The following is a 24,517-nucleotide window of genomic DNA, read 5'->3' on the forward strand; positions in this document are numbered from 1 at the left end:
GATGGGTTGACTTATACAGTAGGGAAAGGGGGATACCTAGTCAGTTGTCCAACTGAAATGTGTCTTCCGCATTTAACCCAAACCCTCTGATTCAGAGAGGTGCAGAGGACTGCCTTAATCAACAACCACAGGGAATAGTGGGTTAACTGCCTTGCTCAGGAGCAGAACAACATCGTTTTACCTTGTCAGCTCGGGGATTTGATCCAGCAACCTTCCGGTCACTGGCCAAACTCTCTAACCACTTGGCTACCTGCTGCACCTTGTTAAAATAAGTGTTTTGTGGAAAAACAATATTCTGTTCTCCAGTAGGTCCCCTTTACTAGCTCTGACCTTGCCGATATATACTTTATTGAGGACAAATGTACTTACTATTACTGAGATGAATGCACTAACTGTAAGTCGCTCTGAATGAGAGTGTCTGCTAAATGTCTAAAATGTAAAATGTCTCCCCTGATTCTGTTTGTCCCTCCCTGCATCAGGTTTACAGGAAGCAGAGTATAGTACAGGGGAAGTGAATGATAACATTAGACTGTTTGTACAACACCAGATTAAGTGCTGAGCTATCATACTGGAAACTCGAAGGCATGGCCAGAAGGGATCAGACAGCAGACTACCAGAGAAGTAGTTGGAGCTCTAACAACCAGTGGGGAAAGAGGGGGAGGGACATCTTCTCTAGTGAGATGACAATCCGATTAGACAAACAACCATGTAAGAAATGGGATTCAGAGGAGTTTTTGTTGAATAATGTTGTTTTGCTGTTCTTTAAACTTTTATCTCACTTGATGGACTCAGTGAAATTCTGTGTTTGTTTTTAGCACATTTTCCCTACATGTAGCTCAGTAATAATCCACAACATCTGAGCGTTTCTGGAAAGGCAGCCATAGAATATGATCAGGACTGACCATATTATCTATCTTGGTATTCGCATATGTATATCTAGCTCAATGACTTCCAGAACCTATACATGTGTGTATGACCAGAAGTGTTACTTCAATACCAAACAAGTGTGTAAATGTGCTTGTGAAAGTGACGTGTGTTGCCATTGTATACCAATGAATTCAGCACAGTGTTGTACAGACCAGATGTACTCTCTCTCTCTGGTATCCCCACTCCAGTGCCCCTCGCTCCGTGCCCCTCGCTCCGTCCCCCTCCCTAGAGTGCCTGTTTGTATCCCATGGTTTGTTTGGCCTCTCTCACTGCCTCGGATGGGTGGTAGGGATTCCAGTCGTCTCTGGGACGTTAGAGACAGTCTGAATGGTCTGTGATGCAGGTACTGAAGACCTGAGCCAGATTCCCCGTGGATGAATAAAGTCAAAAGGCTGAAGTCCAAAACCACCACAAATAAAGTGTCACATTTATTGATGACAAAAGTTGGAGTCTTACAATAAAACTGTATCTTTAAAGTAAAGGTTTCACTCCTTACTGAGCTGTGTCGTGATCTTGAGAGACATGCATGACACTTCTTTGGCTGTGGTGGAAATAGCTTTAGCATGACCACCATAACACAAGATGTTTGATAGGTAGGTAAAGAGGAGGGAAAGGACCGGAGATATGGCTTTTGTCTGACAATGTGAAAAGGAAATTAAACAATGAACAAACCAGACATGAGACCTAGATTCTTTGAAGGGTGAAATTGACTGACACACGGAAGGTCTACTTTGGGTTTTAAAAGCCTAGTAAATCACTTGTGTTGTAACTGAATGTATAGCGTGTTGTCTGTTTGTCCACATCTTTGCCTGATTTGGTTAGACCTTAGTTTTGTGGTAATTTGTCAGGATGGTCCATTAATTCTAGTCATGGTCAAGTTCTAAATATTGTAGCAATACTGCATCAAATGTTGTTTCTTTGATCTGTAATATGGTCAGGTCCATAATTATTAGCACCCTTGATAAAGATGAGCAAAAAAGTCTGAATAAAATAAATAATACAAATACTGAGCTGTATTGTATGCCCCAAACAAAAATGCGATTATTTATACTAAAACAATTGCTCAGAGAAAAATATTTTGTTTTAAGTAACACAAAAATATATAAAAAAGACAGGGGTCAAAATGATTGGCACCCCTGTTTTCAACACTCTAGTACCCTCCTACCCTCCTGGTTTATGAGATTTGAGAACACGTTGGGAGGGTTCTTAGACCATTCCTTCATAGATTAAGATGACTTTATGACTTTATTGGTCCAACCTGTATACATACAGCACATATACAGGTTTTTGGAGGGGTGTGTGTGTGGGGGGGGAGGGGGGGGGGGGGGGGGGGGGCTGCTGCATTGGGAACCTTGCTCGAGGGCACAACAGCAGGCAATGGCATCTAGGACTTGATACCAGCAACCCTCCGGTTGCCAGCTCACTTCCCGATAGATTCCTTTGTTGGACCTGGGATTTGAACTGGCAGCACTCCGGTTGCAGGCTTGCCTCTCTAACTAACCTCTAGGCCACCTGCCGCCAAAGAGCTCTATTGTCATGTCATCTGATAATAGCACGGGTTCCAATCTAAGTGTGAATGCTGTTTATCAAACTCCAAGCGGTGCTATGGTCAGATGACATGAAAATAGAGCTCTTTGGCCTCAAGTGGTGGGTTTGGCATCGTAAAACAGAAGAACCCCATACCTAATTTAAAATATGGTGGTGCATCTTTGATGTTATGGGGCTATTTTGTTTTCACTGGTCCTGTGACCCTTGTTAAGGTCAACGGCATCACACACTTTACCAAGTACCAGGACATTTTAGCCAAAAACCACGTTGCCTTTGCCAGGAGGCTGAGATTTGGCCACAAGTGGATCTCCAGCAGGACGATAACCCCAAGCATACATAAAAATCCACAAATGAATCATTAATTGACCACAAAATCAACATTTTGCAATGGCCATCTCAGTCTCCGGAATTAAACCCCATTGAATTGAAGAGAGCAGTCCATCAGTGCAGACATTAAGGAAATTAAGGACCTGGAAAGATTATGTATGGGGAAATGGTCTAAAATTCCCCCCATTGTGTTCTCCAATCTCATAAAACATTTTAGAAAAAGGCTCACTGTCGCTATCCTCCCAAGGAATGGGTGCTGGAGTATTGAACACACGGGTGCCAATCACTTTTACCATAATCTTTTAAAGATTTTTTTTATTACTTGCTTAACAAAATCTCTCTCTGAGCTATTATATCAGCATAAAATAATATAATTTCTCCTTTGTTTTTTTTTACATGCAATACAGCTCAGTATTTGTGTTATTTATTTTATAGTCTTATAAAATCTTTATCAACGGTGCCAATAATTATGGACCCGACTGTATTTTAAAGGGACATCTCTGTCGTGTTGATTACCACTCACGATGAAAGGATAAAAAGCAAACTCCTCAGCAAATATGTATTTCTAAAAAGAAGAAGAGGCCCTAAAGGAAACAGATGAAGACAACACTCCGAGCCTCACCTTTTAAGGAGGATACCAGCAATGGTCAGAAGCACCCAGGTGGCATTGATAAGACTGAAGTCAATAGAGACCTAACCTGTCTGGCAACACTTCCACCGTGAAAGACAGGAAAACAGATAAATATAAAAGATACAGAAGACAGGGGGAGAGGGGGATATGGGAATAGGAAACGAGAGGAGAGAAATTGAGGAGAGAGAATTTCCACAATTCACTCCAAACCTGTTCTGAGCAACTGGTAGGACTTGGACTCAGAAGGGGAGGGAACAGGGTGAGAGGGAGGGGTAGAGGAGAGAAAGAGAGAGAGGGATAGGAGGGGAGAAAAACAACCTCTCCCTTACTCTATCTGACACACACGCACACTCACCCTCACACACACAGACACACACTAGCAACTAAGCAACATAATAAAAAAAAAACTCGCACACATAGATCTTCAAAGCCAACTGGCTTTCATAGACCGCCAATTATCCTAAGAGATTACATCTGGGGGGATTGCGTCAGATAAATAAGGTGAGAAGAGTGACAAGACCCAGTCACCTCAGCGCAGCGAGACAGACAGGGAGAGGAACTCCTCAACAGAGATCCCAACAGGAGAGAGAGAGAGAGGGGCACTCAGAGAAGAGAAGCAGCACGCAGCCACTCCACTCACAGGGACTCAGCTCAGAGAGACGGAGAAAAGAGAAGGAAAGCTCCAGCTCACACTCTACTCTAGCTCAGAGGGACCAGGGCACAGAGACCCAGCGCTTCCATTCTCACTTCCCCCACATAGAGGAGCACAGCACACCAAGAAAGAGACACTCCAGCTAAGAGGCTCTATTAAACAGACAAGTAACTTCAGAGGAACATCCAGAGACCAGAAGAAAAGCAAGGATTACATGATTCCTTTTTTCCCCCATCCTTTGATTCTTCATTTTGATGAGAAACAGCTGTAGTGTTTATCTTGAGATTTGTTTTATTTATTCATTTTTTTTAACATTTTTGTTGTCTCCCCGTCCCCTCTTCTAACCCTCCCCTTATCTCATCCTCTCCAGAGGTGGTAGAGGTAGCTTCTCATTAGTATTGTACGAGGAGAGTGAGCGGCAGAGGGCGAGAGGTGCTGGTTTCCCAGTTTTGAGTTATGTATGTTGACACATTCCTTTGGAACACGGGAGGAATAAGCAGCAGAAAGAGCAGCAGCAGTGTTGTCGTGGTCATCCGCCGGGGGTTCCATCTCCCGCTCTCAGCCCTTCTCCCTCTCCCCCATCCAGCATGGTCCTTTCTGTGAGCTTTTCTCCAGTCCTCCCAGCTCCAGTACAATGTGCATATGGACAGTGACTAAGGGTGCCGCCGCCTGGTCCTGCATTCGTCTGTCCATCCTCTCAGTGCTGCTCGTCCTGCTGCTCTGTCCACTGCCCTCCACGTGTCATCCGATTGCGCCTGGGGTCGCCACTCGCTCCGTGGCGCGCTTGTCCAGGGCTGCCAACGCCTCTTCAGACACTGTTGTGGGGCGGCATGTGCGCAGCTATAACCATCTCCAAGGAGACGTGCGCAAGAGGAAACTCTACTCCTATCAGAAGTTCTTTCTCAGGATTGATAAAAATGGGAAAGTCAATGGCACCAAGAACAAAGACGATCTCTACAGTAAGTAACCCCTCGGAAAATATGCACTCACTCAGCTTCTGTTTTGTGAGTTTTGCTTCTTTTCTCATCCCTCTCACATGTGAGTCCCGTAGAGTTTGGTTCCCCCCCATTATTATGGCACTGCTCTCTGGTTCCCTGCCTTTGATTTGACTCCACTGCCTCCACACATAACACAAACCTTACCTGGTATTGTGGTGGGCATCAGTAGGCATAGATCTGTCTCTGCCTGGGCAGCAGATGGTTCTTGGATAGTGGAAGCAGCATGGTTGTTGCCTCTGATTCAGTGGACTTTCCTTTAGAGCACGTCTACTGGAACCAATTAGAAATAGCCCGAATAACCCTTTTCTCTCTGAGCAAATATCTTAGGGATCACATCCCTATATGCTTTCTTTGGTGACTTATTATATTTTATTATTACAATTGTATATGTAATACAACCAGTGCTACTAGTGGCATATATAGTGTTAACATCATTTGAGGTTTTCATCATCATCATCATCACTTCCCAGTTGCGTAGCTATGTCCGTCATGGGCTGACATTAATATCTGTTTCGAAGTGCTTGTATCCATCCACACCCCTGCTTAGAATGATATCTCTCAGCTCATTGTTATGCTGCTCTAATCACTACACTTGCCTGCCTGGGTACAGTAAATATTACTACGCAGCGAGCGATACCCCAGACCCCTGCCAATGCTCGCAGCACCTGGCCGCCACACGCTCTCTCCAAGCTGGTTGTACACTTTCCCGTCAGTGCGCTGTGCGCACATTGGCCCCAATAAAAGAAGGCTTTGCCATGTGGAGCCCATGTGTGCGAGGCTTCTCTTCTCAGACAGTGCCACTCAGACGCTGAGGCTCTGCAAGACATGGCTGAAGGAATTTCAATTAGCAGAGCGTCCTCTCGCCTTCAGCACACTCAGAGTTTAACCATCAGAAGCGGATGTGTCAATAACCACCAAAAGTTCAAGGTTTGAGATCAGGTCGCGACCATAACACCTAGGCTTGATCTACCCTAAAATTACCCTTAATGCTTCAAAACATTTAGACTAAAATGTAATACATAGATTTTTTGAAATCCACTTTACAATGTGCTTGCTTGTTTACGGAAAGATGGCAGTTAGAAAGAGAGGAGGAAAAAAAGAGAAGTGCGTAGTGTTTTATGGTGAGTGTCCAATGCATGCTGCATGTGAGTGGTTCCCGCCAATAGCCAGCATGTGAATATAATGCGCTTGTCATTAGCTCACAGAATGACCTTAGGCACAAGCCTGCCTGGTAATAATTCTGAAACCAGATGGACAGAGCACTTCTTGGGGAATTCAGATCCCATGCTGCCCAAATACTGTCCCATTTGAAGTGTAGCTAGACAGGGCTAGGAACGAATGTCTGGGGGGAGGCAGAGGACCTGGGCCTGTTGGAGGCAAAGTGAGAGAACTACCAAGGGGTGATACATCTGAATCGATCAAAACAGCTTGGAGACGTGCCACAATTAAACACAAAACATTTTCTATGAATCCAAAAAGGAAAATGCCCACCAGGTTGCAGTAATGTTCTCTGTTTCTCTGACTTGAAACCTTGTGGTGAAACGTCCAAATGTGGCATAAGATAAGATGATCAACACCTCTTGGTTTGTGTATTTGGAAACTGCAGAAACTACAGGTGAGACTTCAGACTGGTATTTCAGGTCTCCTGGTTTGGTCCTAGAAAGGGAGACGTGTTGCCTAGTTGAAATGTCTCAGAGCAGCAGGACGATAGAGAGCTGCTGGGTAATGTTACTACTATTTGTTGGTGGTGGAGGGGGAGATGCTGGGGGAGCGATTGTTTTTGTCCTTGCCCAGCAGTTTGTCCAGTCACAAACCCTGGGACAGCTGAAAAATTAGCAATAAAATGGTGCTGAGTACATGTTCATCTAGCCTGTCAACTCCTCTTAGTCTGGTAGTATCCTGTAACATCATGGAATTCATTTTTGGGTTAAAATTAACCAAATATTAGAAGACCTTCCTCATCAGGACAGAGACTGTAGTGTGTGGGAACACCTTCACTTCATTAGCTCCAGTTTTCGTGCTGTTCTGAAACATGTTCACTTGGATTGTCTCCAGCATGCGTGAACATGTGTCATACTTTGTGAGGTAAGGCAGACATTGAGGAAGGTGTGTCTGTCTGTAAACTCAGATGTCACTGTAGACTGATGCGTGGCAGAAGATGGTGAATTTGTCTCTAATTACACAGTGTATGACCAGTAGGCATTGCCTGGCCAGGCCTCCACTGCCCACAGAATTGCAGCCTGTTAGGGTCTTTATCCTCTGCAGCTTTGATATGCCCATGTACAGAGGCTCGATGTTTACGTACGGTGGAGTCAGAAGGCGAATGAATGAAAGATCTTCTAATTAAATAAAATGAAGTCTGATAACATAGCTTTTTGAAGAATGACATGATAACCATTGTAGAAATACATAGGTAGGTAGGCTACACTGTCGGAGCACAAACCTGTGTTCTTAGAGCCTCTTTGTGTGCTGTGTTGGTCAGGTTGGTCAGGTCTGCCGGTCTGTTACCCGGTCCCTTTCTCTCTCTCAGCCCTCTACAAAAGACCTATCTATGTGCGGTTTGAAACTCAATCCAGCCCATATTGTGTGATTCCCTTTCAGAATCCATCTGCTCAGTATTACAGTGTCACACTGCTTTCCTGCACGTTACTCAACAGTATTAGAGTATTAAGGCGCTGCATGTGTGAACCAAGCAAACAAACGGCTTATTTTCATACTGAATTATTCAACATGTCCAATTTATTTACTGTTCTAATCTAGAATGTCACCGACCAATAACAAACAGTTTATAACAGATGGGTGGGTTTTTTCTCTCTTAGTGATTTTCTCTCATTTGGCATCTGGGCCCCCCTCTCTCTTTCCTCTCCCTTCACTTTGCTTATCAATGAAAGAAACAGGAATCGAAAAAAGCACTCTCTAATAGACGACTGAATTCATCCACAGCGGACTGTGGTCTGAAGTTATATACCTGGGGATACTGGGGAGAAGGGGGTCCGGCTAATGAGCAATCATGAGACCCTGACAGTTTTGATTGAGGGGACTTAGGGCAGTTTAGGGTTCAACTGCAGGTTGGATCGTGAGCTCCACAGAGTCCAACTCTTTCCAATCACGTTGCCAACTTTGCGGGCTGTCCATCACGGAGGGGTGAGGCCTATTTAGCCCTCGCTCTAATCTGATGCTGCGGAATTAGCATTGCAGGCAATCCCTCACAAAATGGGCTGTTCTAAAGCCAAACTCATTTGTTTTTGTCACGTTCTATTGCATTAGGAGATTGTTGATGTGTTGAGCCCTGGAGGAGATGCTGGTGTACAGCAAGCACAGTGAATAAGTAGTATCAGCACTTCTTCTGTCATGTCATGGTCTACTCCTTTCCTTGATGTAGACAAGGACCCTGGACAAGGTGCTGTTTCATTTTATATTGCAACATTTGATACAGATACCTCTAGATCCATATCCAATGAAGTCAAACTTGGCTGAATCCTGAGCTCCTCTGACTGACTCAAAGTGGCCCTATAACTATCCAACCTAATAGTGTTTGTTATCCTCAGCTCTCCTGGCTGGTTCTGTAGCAGGATTCATCATTTCTTGGAAGATTTATGAAAGGAATAATTCTGACAACAGGAATCCTCTTAAGTGCTGCAAACGAGGTCTTAGCAGCATAGAGGATGGGAGGGCTAGGTAAATCTAGTACTTTTATGGTTCCACCAGACCATAAATGGGGGATGGGGGCTCTGGTGTTCCATGTTTCAGCAGTAGAACCACGTCTTTGCAAAAGAGGGGTACCTATGGCAATGGACTAATATGACTGGTTGGTGACGAACAATCGAAAGGGGCTAGTGAAAGCTTTTTCTCAGCCCACCATTATAGTTTTTGGCTCTGGCATGCTTCATCGTGAGCCTCGTGGCGCTGTTGGAACGCAAGGCCGTGTGTTTTCTCACTGATTTGTGTTTCTCTTAGCGAGAGTGTGGTTGTGTGTGTGTCTTTATAATGTGTTTATGAGAGGATAGCAAGAAACCATGTTGGGAAATGTGTAAATGTATGCTGTAACTGCACCCGTCTGCACCACATGGATGGCACTCTCTCTTGAGTGTTCTCCTCCTCTCTGTGGTTATAGTGCCCATGTGTGGTTCTCGTGGGAAATCTTAACCACACGGGCAATACAAGTGAGTTATGAGGATTGTGTAGATGTACAAAAGGTTTGTGTCAGTGCTTTAAAAAAATATATATATATTTGACCCTAACATCTTCATAGGCTTTCTCTTTTCTGATTCATAAATAATTGTTTGGCCAGGGGTCTAGAGAATGTGCGGGATGTGTCCAATTGGCTGCTACGTCGTGTCCTTTCACACTTAGAATTAGAAGCAACATGTTTAGGGATTATTTCAATCTAGGCCTTCAAAAGATTCAGGATAAATGAGTACACAGGAGTTCTCTCTTTTTTTGTTGCATTGATTTTTCGTTGGTGCTGCATTGCTTGTGCTAAAAGTAGTACAAGCAGTCTGTTACGTAGCTTAACAGTATAACAGCAGTTGGTAGAGTCCGGCGGAGTGTGGGTTTAATTCCCGCTGGACCACCCATATGGAAATGAGGGCATGCATGACTGGAAATGGATTTGGATAAAAGCATTTTCTAAATGGCATGTATTATTATTATTATTATTATTATTACTATTATTATTATCCCCATAATACCTTCATCAGTGGAAGAGGCTGCAGCCTCAGCCAAAGGGAGTCATTAAAAGCAGACACCACTGGCACAGGACACCCCCCCCCCCCCCCCCCCCCTACAACCCCTGCACCCTCCTACACCCCCGGGTCGTTCGACTTGTGTCGACACTTTCTGCCTTTAGACCTTTCCAGCAGTATCTCCCTTATCGCAGGGGAAGTTGGAGCTGTTTAAACAGGTTGTGCAGTCACGTAGATTTGTGAAGGCCTACTGTACAAATCGGTTTTGTGAAAAGTGTGAAAGTTATGATTCATATTGAAATTGAACCTCAATGATTGAAGGCAAGTCAGTTCTTTACAAACTTAAGACTTTATCATTCGCTCATCTTCAACTAACCCCTCTTGAACAAGAAGGTTGGCCAGGGAAGCCTAGATTTGTCTCTCAAGCATCTTATTGTTTCTGCCCCTTCGTTTGCTCTATTTAGAGTTCAACATGGAGGTATGGATGTCCAGATGTATGACTAACCTTTGACCCCATTACTTAAAGAGAGGGTCATTTGTGCCAGGGTTTAAAGGAGAACACCACTGTCTGTCTCTAACAAGCTGCAGTCAGAGAATGAGTGTGTGTGTGTGTGTGTGTGTGTGTGTGTGTGTGTGTGTGTGTGTGTGTGTGTGTGTGTGTGTGTGTGTGTGTGTGTGTGTGTGTGTGTGTGTGTGTGTGTGTATGTGTATGTTCAAATAAGGAAAGCTAGCAGTTTTCATATTTTTCTATGCGGTGACTGACCAAAGTCGCAGGGGACAAGGGGGAACTGAGGCATCGCTCTCTGTACTCACAATTTTCCCCTATTCTTTAAAAATCATTATTTACGCATATTCTTTCAGCGTTTCCTGATATTCACCCATCAATTTACTCTTGTGTCAATCATTGACTCATCTGAACATTTTTGTAATAAAACACAGACTTCGTGAACCGCATGCTGTCCTGCCACTATACCATCCAGCCACCTCTTTATTCTGTCAGTCAGCAACCTCTCTGGAAACGTCAAAACTTCACTGGGCAGCTCTCTTCTCTGAAGAATGGAATATAATTCCCTGGAATTTTAAATTGGCCATCTTTGTTTTGATTAACTGGTTTTGAGTTTTCAATGTTTACCTTATGTGCGGATTCAATACCCTCACAGACGTGCAGGATTTGACTTATATTCCTTAAACCAAACCAGAAAGTCAAAGGCTCACAATTCGGAATAATGATTCAACAGAAGAGCAAATTTTGAACATACCTTCAGCTCTGCAATAGTATGTTGCTGCCCAGAGCGCAGGATTGGCAAAGATACATGGCATTTCCTCTATTTTGGAAGATGCACTGCTAAATCTAACCTGGTAAGGCATCCATGGTATAGGCCAATGTAGTTGAATGGTAGGCTGTCCAGGTGAAAGAAATGGGAGCATGTTTCATGTGTTTGGGTGCTGCAACGTTACAAACATTCGCTAGATTAGGTCAAAGTCATCAACATTGAGAACCACAGACATCACAACACATTCAAGATGTATGTACACACACATACACACACACACACACACACACCGAGTGTGGTGGGACAGATGGAAGTCTGGGAGAGAGGAGAGAGGAGAGAGAGTCTTAATGGAATCATCAAAGGTAGTGCAGGGAGACCAGTGCTCGGACCAGAGACGCATCTGGACGGCCTGTCCCGTTTTAAAGGAGCAGGCAGGAATGCCTGGGGGGGGGGGGGGCACTAGGGGGGCTGTCCTGAGGCAACTGGTGGCTGAGCAGGAGCCCTGGATCTTATCCGTCACAGATCCTATATCCAGACCCCCACTGCTTTACTGGCCACTAATGCAACACGTTCCCACACTGGACCAACGCTGGCCCAACACTGTCCCCATCCACATGGGTGCCTGCTCTGACATTTATGAGAGGGTACAGAAGCCTATGTGCCGCCACGTGTGTGTTTGTGTGTGTGTTTGTGTGTGTGTTTGTGTGTGTGTTTGATGGTGACAGAGTAAAGTGTAAAAAAGTATGCGTTACATGCTCGAATCCTGCCCAAAATCTGGAGGGACCTAAGACAACAGATCCAACACAACAACCAGAGGAAAAGCTGTTGATGCACTTTCAGCAGGAAATGTTGAAAGTTGTGGTGATAGGCTCTGGAGAGGATTAGTTTGTTAGGCCTAGTGCTTGAGTGCTGCAGTGCATTGTACTTTCCCCAGCAGTAAAAAGGCATCTGGACTTCAAAAACATGGGACCTTAAATCCCAATGACCCCGGGTTCATGACATAACATGACTCAAAGAGTCTATCGAATGTCCAGAACAATTGGAATCACAACATTATGTTTTTGTATAGTGTGCAAAATGCAAGAAAGGTTATAAATTACCTTGCCAGATCAAACCCGTAAACACACATTCATATGGTAAGCACTCAGTGCCCGATGGCACGTTTTGACATTTACTGGCATAGGTACTGTGCTGCAGAACCAATAGCATTGGGTAAATCATATTATCTGAGAAGACTGCATTTTTTCTGAAACCACCGTGAACATCAACATGCACTTCATTTGGTTTGCAACGTCCTTAAAACCACCATGACATAATACACAGTGGTGCTATTACCCGGCATGGTAAGCTGATCTCAAACCATGCGAATGTGAATGTTCTATCTCAGAGAAATCTAATGCTATCTGTTGGCTGGAAAACAGAGCTCAGGTATTTGAAACAACACATTTATACTCATTACAGGTGATTATTTTCTTCTGAGTATCTGGATTTGCTTTTAATCATGCTTTGCTGCCAGGTATAAAATCACACACAGCTTGACAGTGTTTCTCCCGTGTAAGACTGCTGTGGAGCCACGTTTCAGGCAAAGAAAACAATATTGACAGTAGGATGGATAAGAAGTATTAGATGTACAACTTCTGTGTGGAGATGGATCTAAAACACAACTTAACAGCCTCATGAAACCCAAAATAAAATATGACTTAACTGTCGCTAGGTGAAGATGTAGACAGTGAACAGGCGATGTTTTCATTGGATGTTGCTCACCGCCCGCTATTTAAGCACCAATAGGCTACCTTTACACCGCATCCATCACAAGCTCGCGTCCCATTACACCATGAAGAAATTGAAAGCACCCTCATACAGATTTAGCCAGTCACCGATGAGTTACCAGCAATTTACATGAGTAACCCCCGTCGTGGTGTAAAATATCTGTGAAAAGTAACTAATAAACTAAAAGTTATTGAGTAGTTATAAATTATAATGACAGTGGATGGCGAAAACATCCTCAAGTTTTCTTATGCACAAACCTTTTGACGGCTTGTCCAGCTGGAGTGGGATATTTATTGTCCGACTTTATCTACCCCAATACTTAAATGACTCACAAAGTATACAATTCCCACAACGCCACACTGGCGTTTGTGTTTCTCAATGGATCTAGTGTTCCTCGTGCCCTAAACGCTGAAGTCGTGCCACGGATATGAACCCCTGTGTCATAGTGAATTTGACAGATCGTCAATCAGGCTGTCGCCAGTCGTCGGAGGGAAGATCTCTCGCCTTAGATGTTAGTCACTCTAACCTCAAATAATGCAAATCAAACTTGGGATTGTTGAAAAGTGGAAACAAAACACGAAGGACAGTTTTTGTACAGAAACCTAACACTCTTAGAAGTGACACATTTTGTATATTTCTGCAAAGAGCATTTGAATTCATTGTTTTAATATAATATAGAATTGTCAGTATATATCTCTAAAATTCCAACATCCTCCCTCGTGTGAAAATAAATCATCATTTTCTTTGAAAGTTGTACCTCAAGTGGTACCTCAAGTGGTAAAACCGGTTTTATAATTGAAAATGCAGACATTTACACGTACCTAACCATCTCATATCCAGTCGTGGGCCATACAATGGGAGCAGAGCAGCAATATAATCTTCAAACGGGCCTAAGATAAACTGGGGAAACACTTTTACAGCCCTCCCTAACCTTAAGTTCATCTGGAGTCACCACTGACAATGTTTAGGAGGCAGTGAGGAGTTTGTAGGGGAGATGAGGGGTGTAGAGTGGGGTTGGTGGGGGGAGAGCTGTGTTGTTCTGCAGCCTAATGAAGCCGGCCCCTAAAGAGAGCCCAGACCCTGCTGCACTGATCTCTCAGGAGCCTGGGAGCCAGAGGCCTGTGGAGGCCAGATCAAAGGTGCGAGGCACTGCTGTCAGGAGCCAGCCCAGGGTCAAACCCAGTTCCTCAGCCCCCCCTGCCCTGCCCTGCCACTACCTCAGCCCCTGCTCTGCCCTTCCACTACCCTCCCCCCCTGCCACTACCCCAGCCCGGCCCCCCCCCTTTCCTACCTCTACTCCAGTCCCCCAGGCCCCTCTACCGCCATTAACCCAGCCCCCACCCTTGCCCTGCCACTACCCCAGCTCAGGCCCAGCCCCTTCTGCCACTACCCCAAACCTTCCTGCCACTACCCCAAACCTTCCTGCCACTACCCCAACCCCTCCTGCCACCCCCCCACATCTCCTGTCAAAACCCCAACCCCTCTGGCCAAAACCCCACCCCCTCCTGACACTACCCCAACCCCTTCTGCCACCCCCCCACATCTCCTGTCAAAACCCCAACCCCTCTGGCCAAAACCCCCACCCCCTCCTGACACTACCCCAACCCCTCTGGCCCCTACCCCCACCTCCAACCCCTCCTGCCACTACCCCAACCTCTGCTGCCACTACCCCACCTCCTGCCACTACCCCAACCCCTCCGGCCCCTACCCCTATCCCCAGCCCCAACCCCTCCTGTTACTACCCCAACCCCTCCGGCCCCTACCCCTACCCCCAGCCCCAACCCCTCCTGTTACTACCCCAAACCCTCCTGCCACAACACCAACCCTTCCGGCCCCTACCCCCAGCCCCAACCCCTCCTGTTACTACCCCAAACCCTCCTGCCACAACACCAACCCTTCCGGCCCCTACCCCCAGCCCCAACCCCTCCTGCCACTACCCCACCCCCTCCTGCCACAACCCCAACCCCTCTGGCCCCTACCCCCACCTCCAACCCCTCCTGCCACTACCCCAACCTCTGCTGCCACTACCCCACCTCCTCCTGCCACTACCCCAACCCCTCCGGCCCCTACCCCTATCCCTAGCCCCAACCCCTCCTGTTACTACCCCAACCCCTCCGGCCCCTACCCCTACCCCAGCCCCAACCCCTCCTGTTACTACCCCAAACCCTCCTGCCACAACACCAAACCTTCCGGCCCCTATCCCCAGCCCCAACCCCTCCTGTTACTACCCCAACCCCTCCGGCCCCTACCCCTACCCCAGCCCCAACCCCTCCTGTTACTACCCCAAACCCTCCTGCCACAACACCAAACCTTCCGGCCCCTACCCCCAGCCCCAACCCCTCCTGCCACTACTCCACCCCCTCCTGCCACAACCCCAACCCCTCTGGCCCCTACCCCCACCTCCAACCCCTCCTGCCACTACCCCAACCTCTGCTGCCACTACCCCACCTCCTCCTGCCACTACCCCAACCCCTCCGGCCCCTACCCCTATCCCCAGCCCCAACCCCTCCTGTTACTACCCCAACCCCTCCGGCCCCTACCCCTACCCCCAGCCCCAACCCCTCCTGTTACTACCCCAAACCCTCCTGCCACAACACCAACCCTTCCGGCCCCTACCCCCAGCCCCAACCCCTCCTGCCACTACCCCACCCCCTCCTGCCACAACCCCAACCCCTCTGGCCCCTACCCCCACCTCCAACCCCTCCTGCCACTACCCCAACCTCTGCTGCCACTACCCCACCTCCTCCTGCCACTACCCCAACCCCTCCGGCCCCTACCCCTATCCCTAGCCCCAACCCCTCCTGTTACTACCCCAACCCCTCCGGCCCCTACCCCTACCCCAGCCCCAACCCCTCCTGTTACTACCCCAAACCCTCCTGCCACAACACCAAACCTTCCGGCCCCTACCCCCAGCCCCAACCCCTCCTGCCACTACCCCACCCCCTCCTGCCACAACCCCAACCCCTCTGGCCCCTACCCCCACCTCCAACCCCTCCTGCCACTACCCCAACCTCTGCTGCCACTACCCCACCTCCTCCTGCCACTACCCCAACCCCTCCGGCCCCTACCCCTATCCCCAGCCCCAACCCCTCCTGTTACTACCCCAACCCCTCCGGCCCCTACCCCTACCCCCAGCCCCAACCCCTCCTGTTACTACCCCAAACCCTCCTGCCACAACACCAACCCTTCCGGCCCCTACCCCCAGCCCCAACCCCTCCTGCCACTACCCCACCCCCTCCTGCCACAACCCCAACCCCTCTGGCCCCTACCCCCACCTCCAACCCCTCCTGCCACTACCCCAACCTCTGCTGCCACTACCCCACCTCCTCCTGCCACTACCCCAACCCCTCCGGCCCCTACCCCTATCCCCAGCCCCAACCCCTCCTGTTACTACCCCAACCCCTCCGGCGCCTACCCCTACCCCCAGCCCCAACCCCTCCTGTTACTACCCCAAACCCTCCTGCCACAACACCAACCCTTCCGGCCCCTACCCCCAGCCCCAACCCCTCCTGCCACTACCCCACCCCCTCCTGCCACAACCCCAACCCCTCTGGCCCCTACCCCCACCTCCAACCCCTCCTGCCACTACCCCAACCTCTGCTGCCACTACCCCACCTCCTCCTGCCACTACCCCAACCCCTCCGGCCCCTACCCCTACCCCCAGTCCCAACCCCTCCTGTTACTACCCCACCCCCTCCTGCCACAACCCCAACCCCTCCGGCCCCTACCCCAACCCCTCCTGCCACTACCCCAACCCCTCCGGCCACAACCCCAACCCATCTGGCCCCTATCCCCAGCCACAAACCCTCCTGCCACTACCCCACCCCCTCATGCCACTAACCCAGCCCCCCTTTAATAGGACATGAGCTGCCTCTACACCCCTGAATCTGGAAGGTTAATAGGAAAGACTTGCCTGTCATAGGGGCAGCAAGTTAGGTTTCCCAGGATAATTATGCACACACTCTGGGTTAACGACAATGGTGGCCTTGTGGCATCTAAGCTGCTTCAAATTTAGTATCGAATTGATGCCTGTTGTTGATGAGAAAAGGTATTTCTCTCAGAATAGGGCGTGCATTGTATGTTCTTTAGTAGTGTGTAGTCTTCTATACAGTACACAGTGATAGAAGTGGGGGAGGCTCAGTGGTAAAGCTGGCTGGATGTGAAAGCATTGAGGTCATTTTGACAAGATGCGATAACGGGAGTTCTGTCACCCTGCCAAGAAACCACGGCCTTATGTGGAGATAGGGGGTCTGTGGGAGGAGGGGTGGAGAGAGGCCACCTACAGAGCCTAGGGTAGAAGCCAAGGCTGCTGCCGATGGGAGTCACACCAGGCGGTTGACTTGACCACCCAATGGACAGTCCGCCAGCAGAACTGAACTGAGCCACCAGACGACTGTCTGCTCTCCAGTAACGCTGTAATTAGCAGCCATAGCCTCTGCCAATGGTACTGTAGGAGAAACCCAAGAAACACAAATTACTCAAATACTGTGAAACCACATCGACCAATTGAGGTTGAAAAGAGAAAGAAGTCAGATGACTCACCTTATCTAAAGAAAGATATTTCAGAAATGTTTTACCTGCACTCATACGGTATCTCATTACACCATAAACACACAGCCTCTTCTTGTGTGCAGCAGTAAATTCCTTTAGTGAGGCAAGCAAACATTGGACCTCAAATCTAGGTAGCACAAATACAGCTTCATAGAGTGAAATGAGGCGGAAAACTGATTTTGGACTCTTATATAGTCTTGTCCATACTGTATCTGGAACTAACCCTTCATTAGCACTGAAGACTGCAGTCGACTGTTACAGGACCTTGGGGCCTGGTTTTTATTCATCTGCCATATAAAACTAACACAGTCCTGTTATATACACAGGTGTTTGTCTTCGTAGTTTCTGAAAAATGTCGATTGCAGAATGTCAGCACCTTTTTTTCTTGTTTGTTAAGAAAACTCTGGTTATTAAACTTTCAATATTGGTCATAAAACTGTTTCGCTGCACTTAAAAGTTCACCCTCACAAAATATAAATAAAAGTTTTGGGCAATGTGTCAACCAGAGGTAGAAAAAAAACAACCCCCCCAAGCATAAAAAGAAACCAGAGTGAGGAGACAGGAACGGGGGCAGAACGGGGAGAAAGATAGAGGGAAACAGATGCGCAGAGATAAGCGACGGATAAGAGAGAGAGGAACGAAGCAAAGAGAGAGAGAGTAAGGATACTCGTTTTACTGTTGTGAACGGAGGGGCTGAAGAGAAATGGGTCTGGCCCTGTGCTGTGCTGTCCTGTGCTGTGCTGTCCTGTGCTGTCCTGTCCTGTGCTGTCCTGTGCTGTCCTGTGCTGTGCTGTCCTGTCCTATGCTGTCCTGTGCTGTGCTGCCCTGTGCTGTGCTGTCCTGTCCTGTGCTGTCCTGTGCTGTCCTGTCCTGTGCTGTCCTGTGCTGTGCTGTCCTGTGCTGTGCTGTCCTGTGCTGTGCTGCCCTGTGCTGTGCTGTCCTGTCCTGTGCTGTGCTGTCCTGTGCTGTGCTGCCCTGTGCTGTGCTGTCCTGTGCTGTGCTGTCCTGTGCTGTCCTGTCCTGTGCTGTCCTGTCCTGTGCTGTCCTGTGCTGTGCTGCCCTGTGCTGTCCTGTCCTGTGCTGTGCTGTCCTGTGCTGTGCTGCCCTGTGCTGTGCTGTCCTGTGCTGAGCTGTCCTGTGCTGTGCTGCCCTGTGCTGTGCTGTCCTGTCCTGTGCTGTGCTGTCCTGTGCTGTGCTGTGCTGTCCTGTGCTGTGCTGTGCTGTGCTGTCCTGCGCTGTGCTGTCCTGTGCTGCCCTGTGCTGTCCTGTCCTGTGCTGAGCTGTCCTGTGCTGTGCTGCCCTGTGCTGTCCTGTCCTGTTCTGTGCTGCCCTGTGCTGTGCTGTGCTGTCCTGTGCTGTCCTGTGCTGTCCTGTCCTGTGCTGTGCTGTCCTGTCCTGTGCTGAGCTGCCAGGAGCAACATGTTTCAGTCTCTGGTCTGTTCAGTGCCGCCGTATTGTTGCAATTTAAGCCTTTTGTTACAGCCCTGCCTTTCAACTCCAGAGTACAGGTGATGGTTCTGGTGACTTGGCGAGGGGGTCGTAAAAAAGGGTTTCGCTTTAACGCGCCACATCAAATGGCCCAAAGCAAACGGCTAAAACAGGTGCCTGACTTTCAACACGGCAGAGATAGATCTTATTTTGACATTGCAAGCTTACCTAAAATACTGCAGTGTCACTTATATTACAGGGGAGCTCAGACTTGAAACTGGTTTTGAACCATTCACTCTTGTGCAGATGGGGAAGGTGTTTGTGACTGTGTCTGAGATCTGGCATGCCTACTACTTACTGAAGCGACATACTGTGTACTAATAGTACGACATACTACAGCATTTAGAACATACTGTTTAGTAAAGCTAATGCAGTAAGCAGCAAATACTACTTATATACTAGGCTCATCCTACTGGGAATTTGTAACCTAAAGCGAAATTGCGTTGATTCTTGCCTTTTGTTAGCTTTGGTCAGGTGCAGCGTGTCCCCTCAGCTGATTCGCAGCTGTTATCAAACACACTTCCTTAACAGTGTGCAGTGAATTCTACTAGATGAAACACGGAAATGAGTCTGACATCCTGGCATGTAAAGTATACAACATTTTAGGAAATTCCACGTACTATAAAATGTCATTTTTTTCACATACCCTAAAATGCCTATTTAGAACGCAAAGATGGGTATTCCGGAATGGCCTGTGTGTGTGTGTTTAACTGTGAGTCAGTGTGAGTTTGTAGGTGCATGTCTTTGCAGTGTATTGCATTTCCGTACAATTTAGTTACTCAAAGTGGTCTCCATACACCTGTATCAATTTGCATTGCCTCTCTCTCTTTCCTTCTCTCTCTCCTTCCTTCTCTCTCTCCCTCCCTCTCTCTCTCCCTCCCTCCCTTTGATCAGGGATTATTCCCCTCTAATCCCACTGACTGTCATCCAATTTCTCTTCTCCTCCTTTCATCCCTCCCTTCCCCTCCCCTGTTCATGAACCTGAGGGAAGGCAGAAGAGCAGAGACCAGGCCGGATAACCTTACCACCACACTCAATAGCTGTGTGCAACCAGAGCCCATACGGAAGGGGCTCTCTTACGCCCGCTGTGTATAAAGAAACCTGTCTAATCCGCCTGTTGAGTGGCGGCCACACTGCTTGTTTTGCCGGTTCACAGGTGCAGATAAAACCTCACCGCCAATTCATACTAAATGGTTTAGCTTAGGCATGGACAATGTACTAGGAGTTCGTTTTCACAGGACGGGGACTGGAATGTCTTTATTTTGTACACTGCATCAATGGAATTATTCATAGTTTTATGGTGTCATGAGTTTTATACAAGCACTTTTAGAAGTATGCTTATATGTTTTCACACTCCTCCTGTGTTACACATCCAAGGTACAATTTCAGTCTTCGACTGTGGAAGTAAAATTAGGGGGTGGGGAGTCTGAAAAGAGGTCATGACCTTTGAGTAGAATCCACAGCTGCAGACTGTATTGGTTCAAAGTTGAAATTGGTTTACATGGAAAAGTCCATGGCAGGGGTAGACTAGAGTCCCCAAGTGAGATACTCTTACGCAAAACTGTTAACCATAACATGTAACCCAGTACAGGGACAGACACAGCCCAAATAGGAAGATATGGAGAGGAACGATATGTCCAGTTGAACAAGTACTTAAGGGTAAATGCCTGAGCAACTTACCCCTGATCAAAGAATCCTGCAACAGCCCTCCTAAAACGGGGTCCCCCCTTGTCTCAGGCGGTGCATAAAATCACACCAGGACAGCAGGATGTTACAAATGTGTGTCCCAGGAGTAAGAAAGAGGGATGGCACAAATAAAAGATGTCAGCGGGGGGGGGGGGGGGGGGGTGAAGGTGAGTCAGTGTCAGTGTAGACAGGTGCCATTAACTACTCTGACTCTGGCCTGTCAAAGGCCACCTTGTGAGGCGATATCTACTGTCCTCTGACCCAGGCTAGGAGGCTCCACACTGGGTCAGACCAGCCACCTCCCTGCCTCCCTGCCTCCCTGCTTGCTACAAAGACCAACTTCTACCAGAATTGGTCCTGAGCTAATGCCCCCTAACCCATGATAGCTTTATGGGTTTATATAATTGACTTTAGGATGAAGGAGACTGGTTACCACATCTTAAGTCCCTAATTGGTTCAAGAAACATTCAGACTGCAAACTGATATGGACATTTTGGCTTTCGCCAGTGTGCCGCTCCACTCCGAAAACAAACAAAAGCAAAGAAATGGTTTTTCCAAAGCTTAGCCCCAGCCAACGCCTCTCACTCAGGGCTTATGGCCCGTTAGCATGGGAATGAAATGGCGGCTTAGCCTGTCTGTTCTCAATGACTGGCACAGAGACACACAGCCAGGCAGCCAGGCAGTGGTTTACTGAGGGGGATCAAGCAAAGATGATTGTGATTATTCAAAACATGGTCAGGGATAACAGGCAGGGATAACAGGCAGGGATAACAGTGTGACTCTACCCCCCGGTGTGACTCAGTAGACAAGGCCTGCAGTTATTATACCTTTTTATGTAGATATGTTCAGTAAACATCCTGGAAAAGACGGTAGTAACTGACAACATCATGGACTACAACATACTGTATCCACTTACATTCACTGTAATACTTAATCAACTGGCCTGTATGCTATAACAGCAATTATAAACTGGGTAGTACGAGTCCTGAATGCTGATTGGCTGACAGCCGTGGTATATCAGACCGTATACCACTGGTATGACAGAACATTTATTTTTGCTGACCTAATTACGTTGGTAACCAGTTTATAATAGCAATAAGGCACCTCAGGGTTTGTGGTATATGGCCAATATACCACGGCTAAGGGCCGTGTTGAGTCGTGCCTAAGAACAGCCCTTAGCCGTGGTATATTGCCCATATACCACACCCCCTCATGCCTTATTTCTTAAATAAGCAGTGGAGCCTAACTGTATGCAGTCAAAAACACAGACGCTGCCAGCTTTTACAAGCATTCTTTCTCAATGCAGTTCAATTATTCATTGACTATCACTTCACGTGTATTGGCCTAGTATAACTAACCTATAATGTGTCTGTGTGTCTTCCAGGTGTGCTGGAGATCAAGTCAGTGGATGTTGGGATCGTGGCCATCAAGGGGCTCAGCAGTAACTTTTACCTGGCAATCAGCAAGAAAGGAGAGCTTTATGGCGCGGTAAGATTAGCCTGTACTGAAATTCACACACAGAATAACAATATCCCTACAGAAAAATTGAGCTAATTATTTGGCTGAATATACAAACTTCCCATTAGACTGACTCAGTGTTCAGAACACTCACTAGTTAGTTGCCAGGTAGTGTTTTTACACTGCCACCTTACTGTTGAAAACAACTCTCTTCCATACTATACTCTTCTAAGGAGCTGGCCCCTTTGATGTTGTGTGAGAGCTCTTCTCTCCTCTGTCCCCGGGCCCTTAGAGAAGCCTGGGGTTGTTTTAAAGGACAGTTCCCCTCCACTGCCCGTAAATAATCCCCTAGTACAAGTCGGCCCGGCCAAAAGAGTTGTCGTCTTGGAGAAAGTAAGCCGAGACGCCCCTGCCGTCCCTCTCTCCCAAACACACAGATCCTCCCATATACCACACCATCCTTGTGCTCCACTCTATTCAGACCAGAGAAACACAATACAACAGCCCCCATTCTACTAAAAGCCCTCAAGGGCTACCGGTACTGTTTCATGTGCTCTCACACATCATCTGAAACATAACAGTGAAAGGCTGTTACTACGGCTCTCTTAGTAGTGAAATCAGATGAAATGAGACACAAAAAGCATTCTAGCTAGGAAACACAATTCCCATGACGTATTATAAAGTGTCACACTAAGGTACTGTCATTCACTCAGTAAAACATAGGTGGCATATCTGTCCCTCATTACACAAGTATTATATTATAGTTAGCTGGTTCTACATTCATATATTCCATTTTGTGGGAGATTATTTTCACACAAGTTTCCATGAGAAAGAGGTAGCCGAACGTGAGTTGAACCCAGGGCAGCGTTTCCAAAATATTCTCATATGATTTGGGAACATTCAGTTTACTTCTGGATTCAATTTGAACAGCTGTGGCTAAAGAGCATTTGGGAAAGGAACATTCTTTACAGGGTCACAACTGTATCCCTTTTTGTTTCTAGTTAGTCAGGACACTAAATGACAAGAGCAGTCTGTTAGAAGCCTGATGAACCCCACTGCCATTATACAAGAATGTATTTATATTGTTGTTAACTTGCCTTATTGGAGCCAACCAACCTGGATGTCTGGATGCGAACTCCTGCTTACTGAATAAATAATGCAAATGTAGACCCCAGTTTCATTGCCTGTGCTGCCAAAGTTGTCGAATCACTCACAATTTGTTTTTCTTGTTTGTTCACCAGAGGGACTTTGGTGTTGACTGTCGGTTGACCGAACGGATTGAGGAGAACAGGTACAACACCTATGCCTCAGCAGAGTGGCGGAACAAGAAGAAGCCCATGTTCGTGGGGCTGAGCGCCAACGGCAAGCCTATGAGGGGCAAGAAAACACGAAGGAAAAACACTGCCACCCACTTCCTGCCCATAGTGGTGTAGCCACCGCATTGGACAGTTCCTTCCCCTGGGAATGTTTCACTGCACTGAGGAAAGACTGGGAACCATTAAAGACATAATGGAGTCATATGCAGTCAAAGTTTTTGATTTGCAAAGACTATACGTATTTTCTGAAAGGAAGGCACTATGTAAAGGAACTGTTTGAACTCATTGTCGCGGAGTCTGACTGATGATGGTACAGATTTGTTTTTAAGTTATGATTCGGCACAGGAGAAAATATGAAACATTTTTCTGTGCCAAATCATTTTCAATGGGCGAACTGTTGGAGACAAAACTGAATACTGAATAAGAGGACAAAAAAAGGACACTGATTCAGCGTCACTGAAGACAGGGTCAAAGGGCAGAGTGTACCATGTGTATTTGTCTGTGTAATGATCTGTGGATGCAGTTACATGTATTTATGCTGTACTAACTCATACGAGGAACTGAAATTGACACTCATGCTTTGTGACAGACACGTACAGTACTGGAAGCACTTGGGTGACTTAGGTGTGATGGAAGAGAAGCTGGGCCATGGAGTGAGTCATATGCAGAGAATTTAGTCAAGATAGCACCATAGCATAAACCTTATTAACATGCAAGTTCACTGTATTGGGTATTTCCATTCCTTTACCTGACTGCTTTAAAATAAATTATTTATTTTATGTAATATTTAAAGAAACCAAAAAGACCAAAAATATGGAATGGACAAATGTGTTATTTTTTATCATTTATGCTCTTCTTTTTAAATACTAATCTATCGTTTAAACATGAATAAAATAAATATATTTCTCTTTACTATGTATAATTGTCTATTTGTAGATTTACACCTATTTATTTCACAATACCACAGCACTACACAGCACAGAATATGAATTGTAGGTCTAAACTCAGCTTTTGTTGTTCATTCAATATATAGCGACAAAAGCAGTTGCAAATCCCATTCCTGTATCAACAGCAGTATTACGTGGTCAGAGTAACAAATGAATGGAGACTGTGGTGTGCTTTTTGACATATCAACTAACAACTACCAACCCTTTCATGAATTACTTGGGTACTGTAGGTAGGCTACAGGTATGAAAAAAGTCTGAT

General features: G+C 46.9%; 1 protein-coding gene across 1 annotated transcript; it reads left to right on the top strand.

The window, feature by feature from the left end:
* Positions 1-3,639: 3,639 nt before the first annotated feature.
* On the top strand, positions 3,640-24,228 carry fgf10a (fibroblast growth factor 10a). Its single transcript, XM_021602827.3, has 3 exons — positions 3,640-5,044; positions 21,922-22,025; positions 23,237-24,228. Exons 1-3 carry the CDS (start codon positions 4,720-4,722, stop codon positions 23,426-23,428), a joined length of 621 nt encoding a protein of 206 aa, XP_021458502.1. The 5' UTR covers positions 3,640-4,719; the 3' UTR covers positions 23,429-24,228.
* Positions 24,229-24,517: the final 289 nt, after the last annotated feature.

Source organism: Oncorhynchus mykiss, chromosome 5, assembly GCF_057628025.1.
Source record: "Oncorhynchus mykiss isolate SJ-2025 chromosome 5, ASM5762802v1, whole genome shotgun sequence".
Lineage (NCBI taxonomy): Eukaryota > Metazoa > Chordata > Actinopteri > Salmoniformes > Salmonidae > Oncorhynchus > Oncorhynchus mykiss.

Coding starts and splice junctions, on each gene's coding strand:
- fgf10a (XM_021602827.3), top strand. CDS start 4,720: ATGTGCATATGGACAGTGACTAAGGGTGCCGCCGCCTGGTCCTGCATT. Junction 5,045..21,921: donor GAACAAAGACGATCTCTACA/GTAAGTAACCCC, acceptor TGTGTCTTCCAG/GTGTGCTGGAGATCAAGTCA. Junction 22,026..23,236: donor AAGGAGAGCTTTATGGCGCG/GTAAGATTAGCC, acceptor TTTGTTCACCAG/AGGGACTTTGGTGTTGACTG.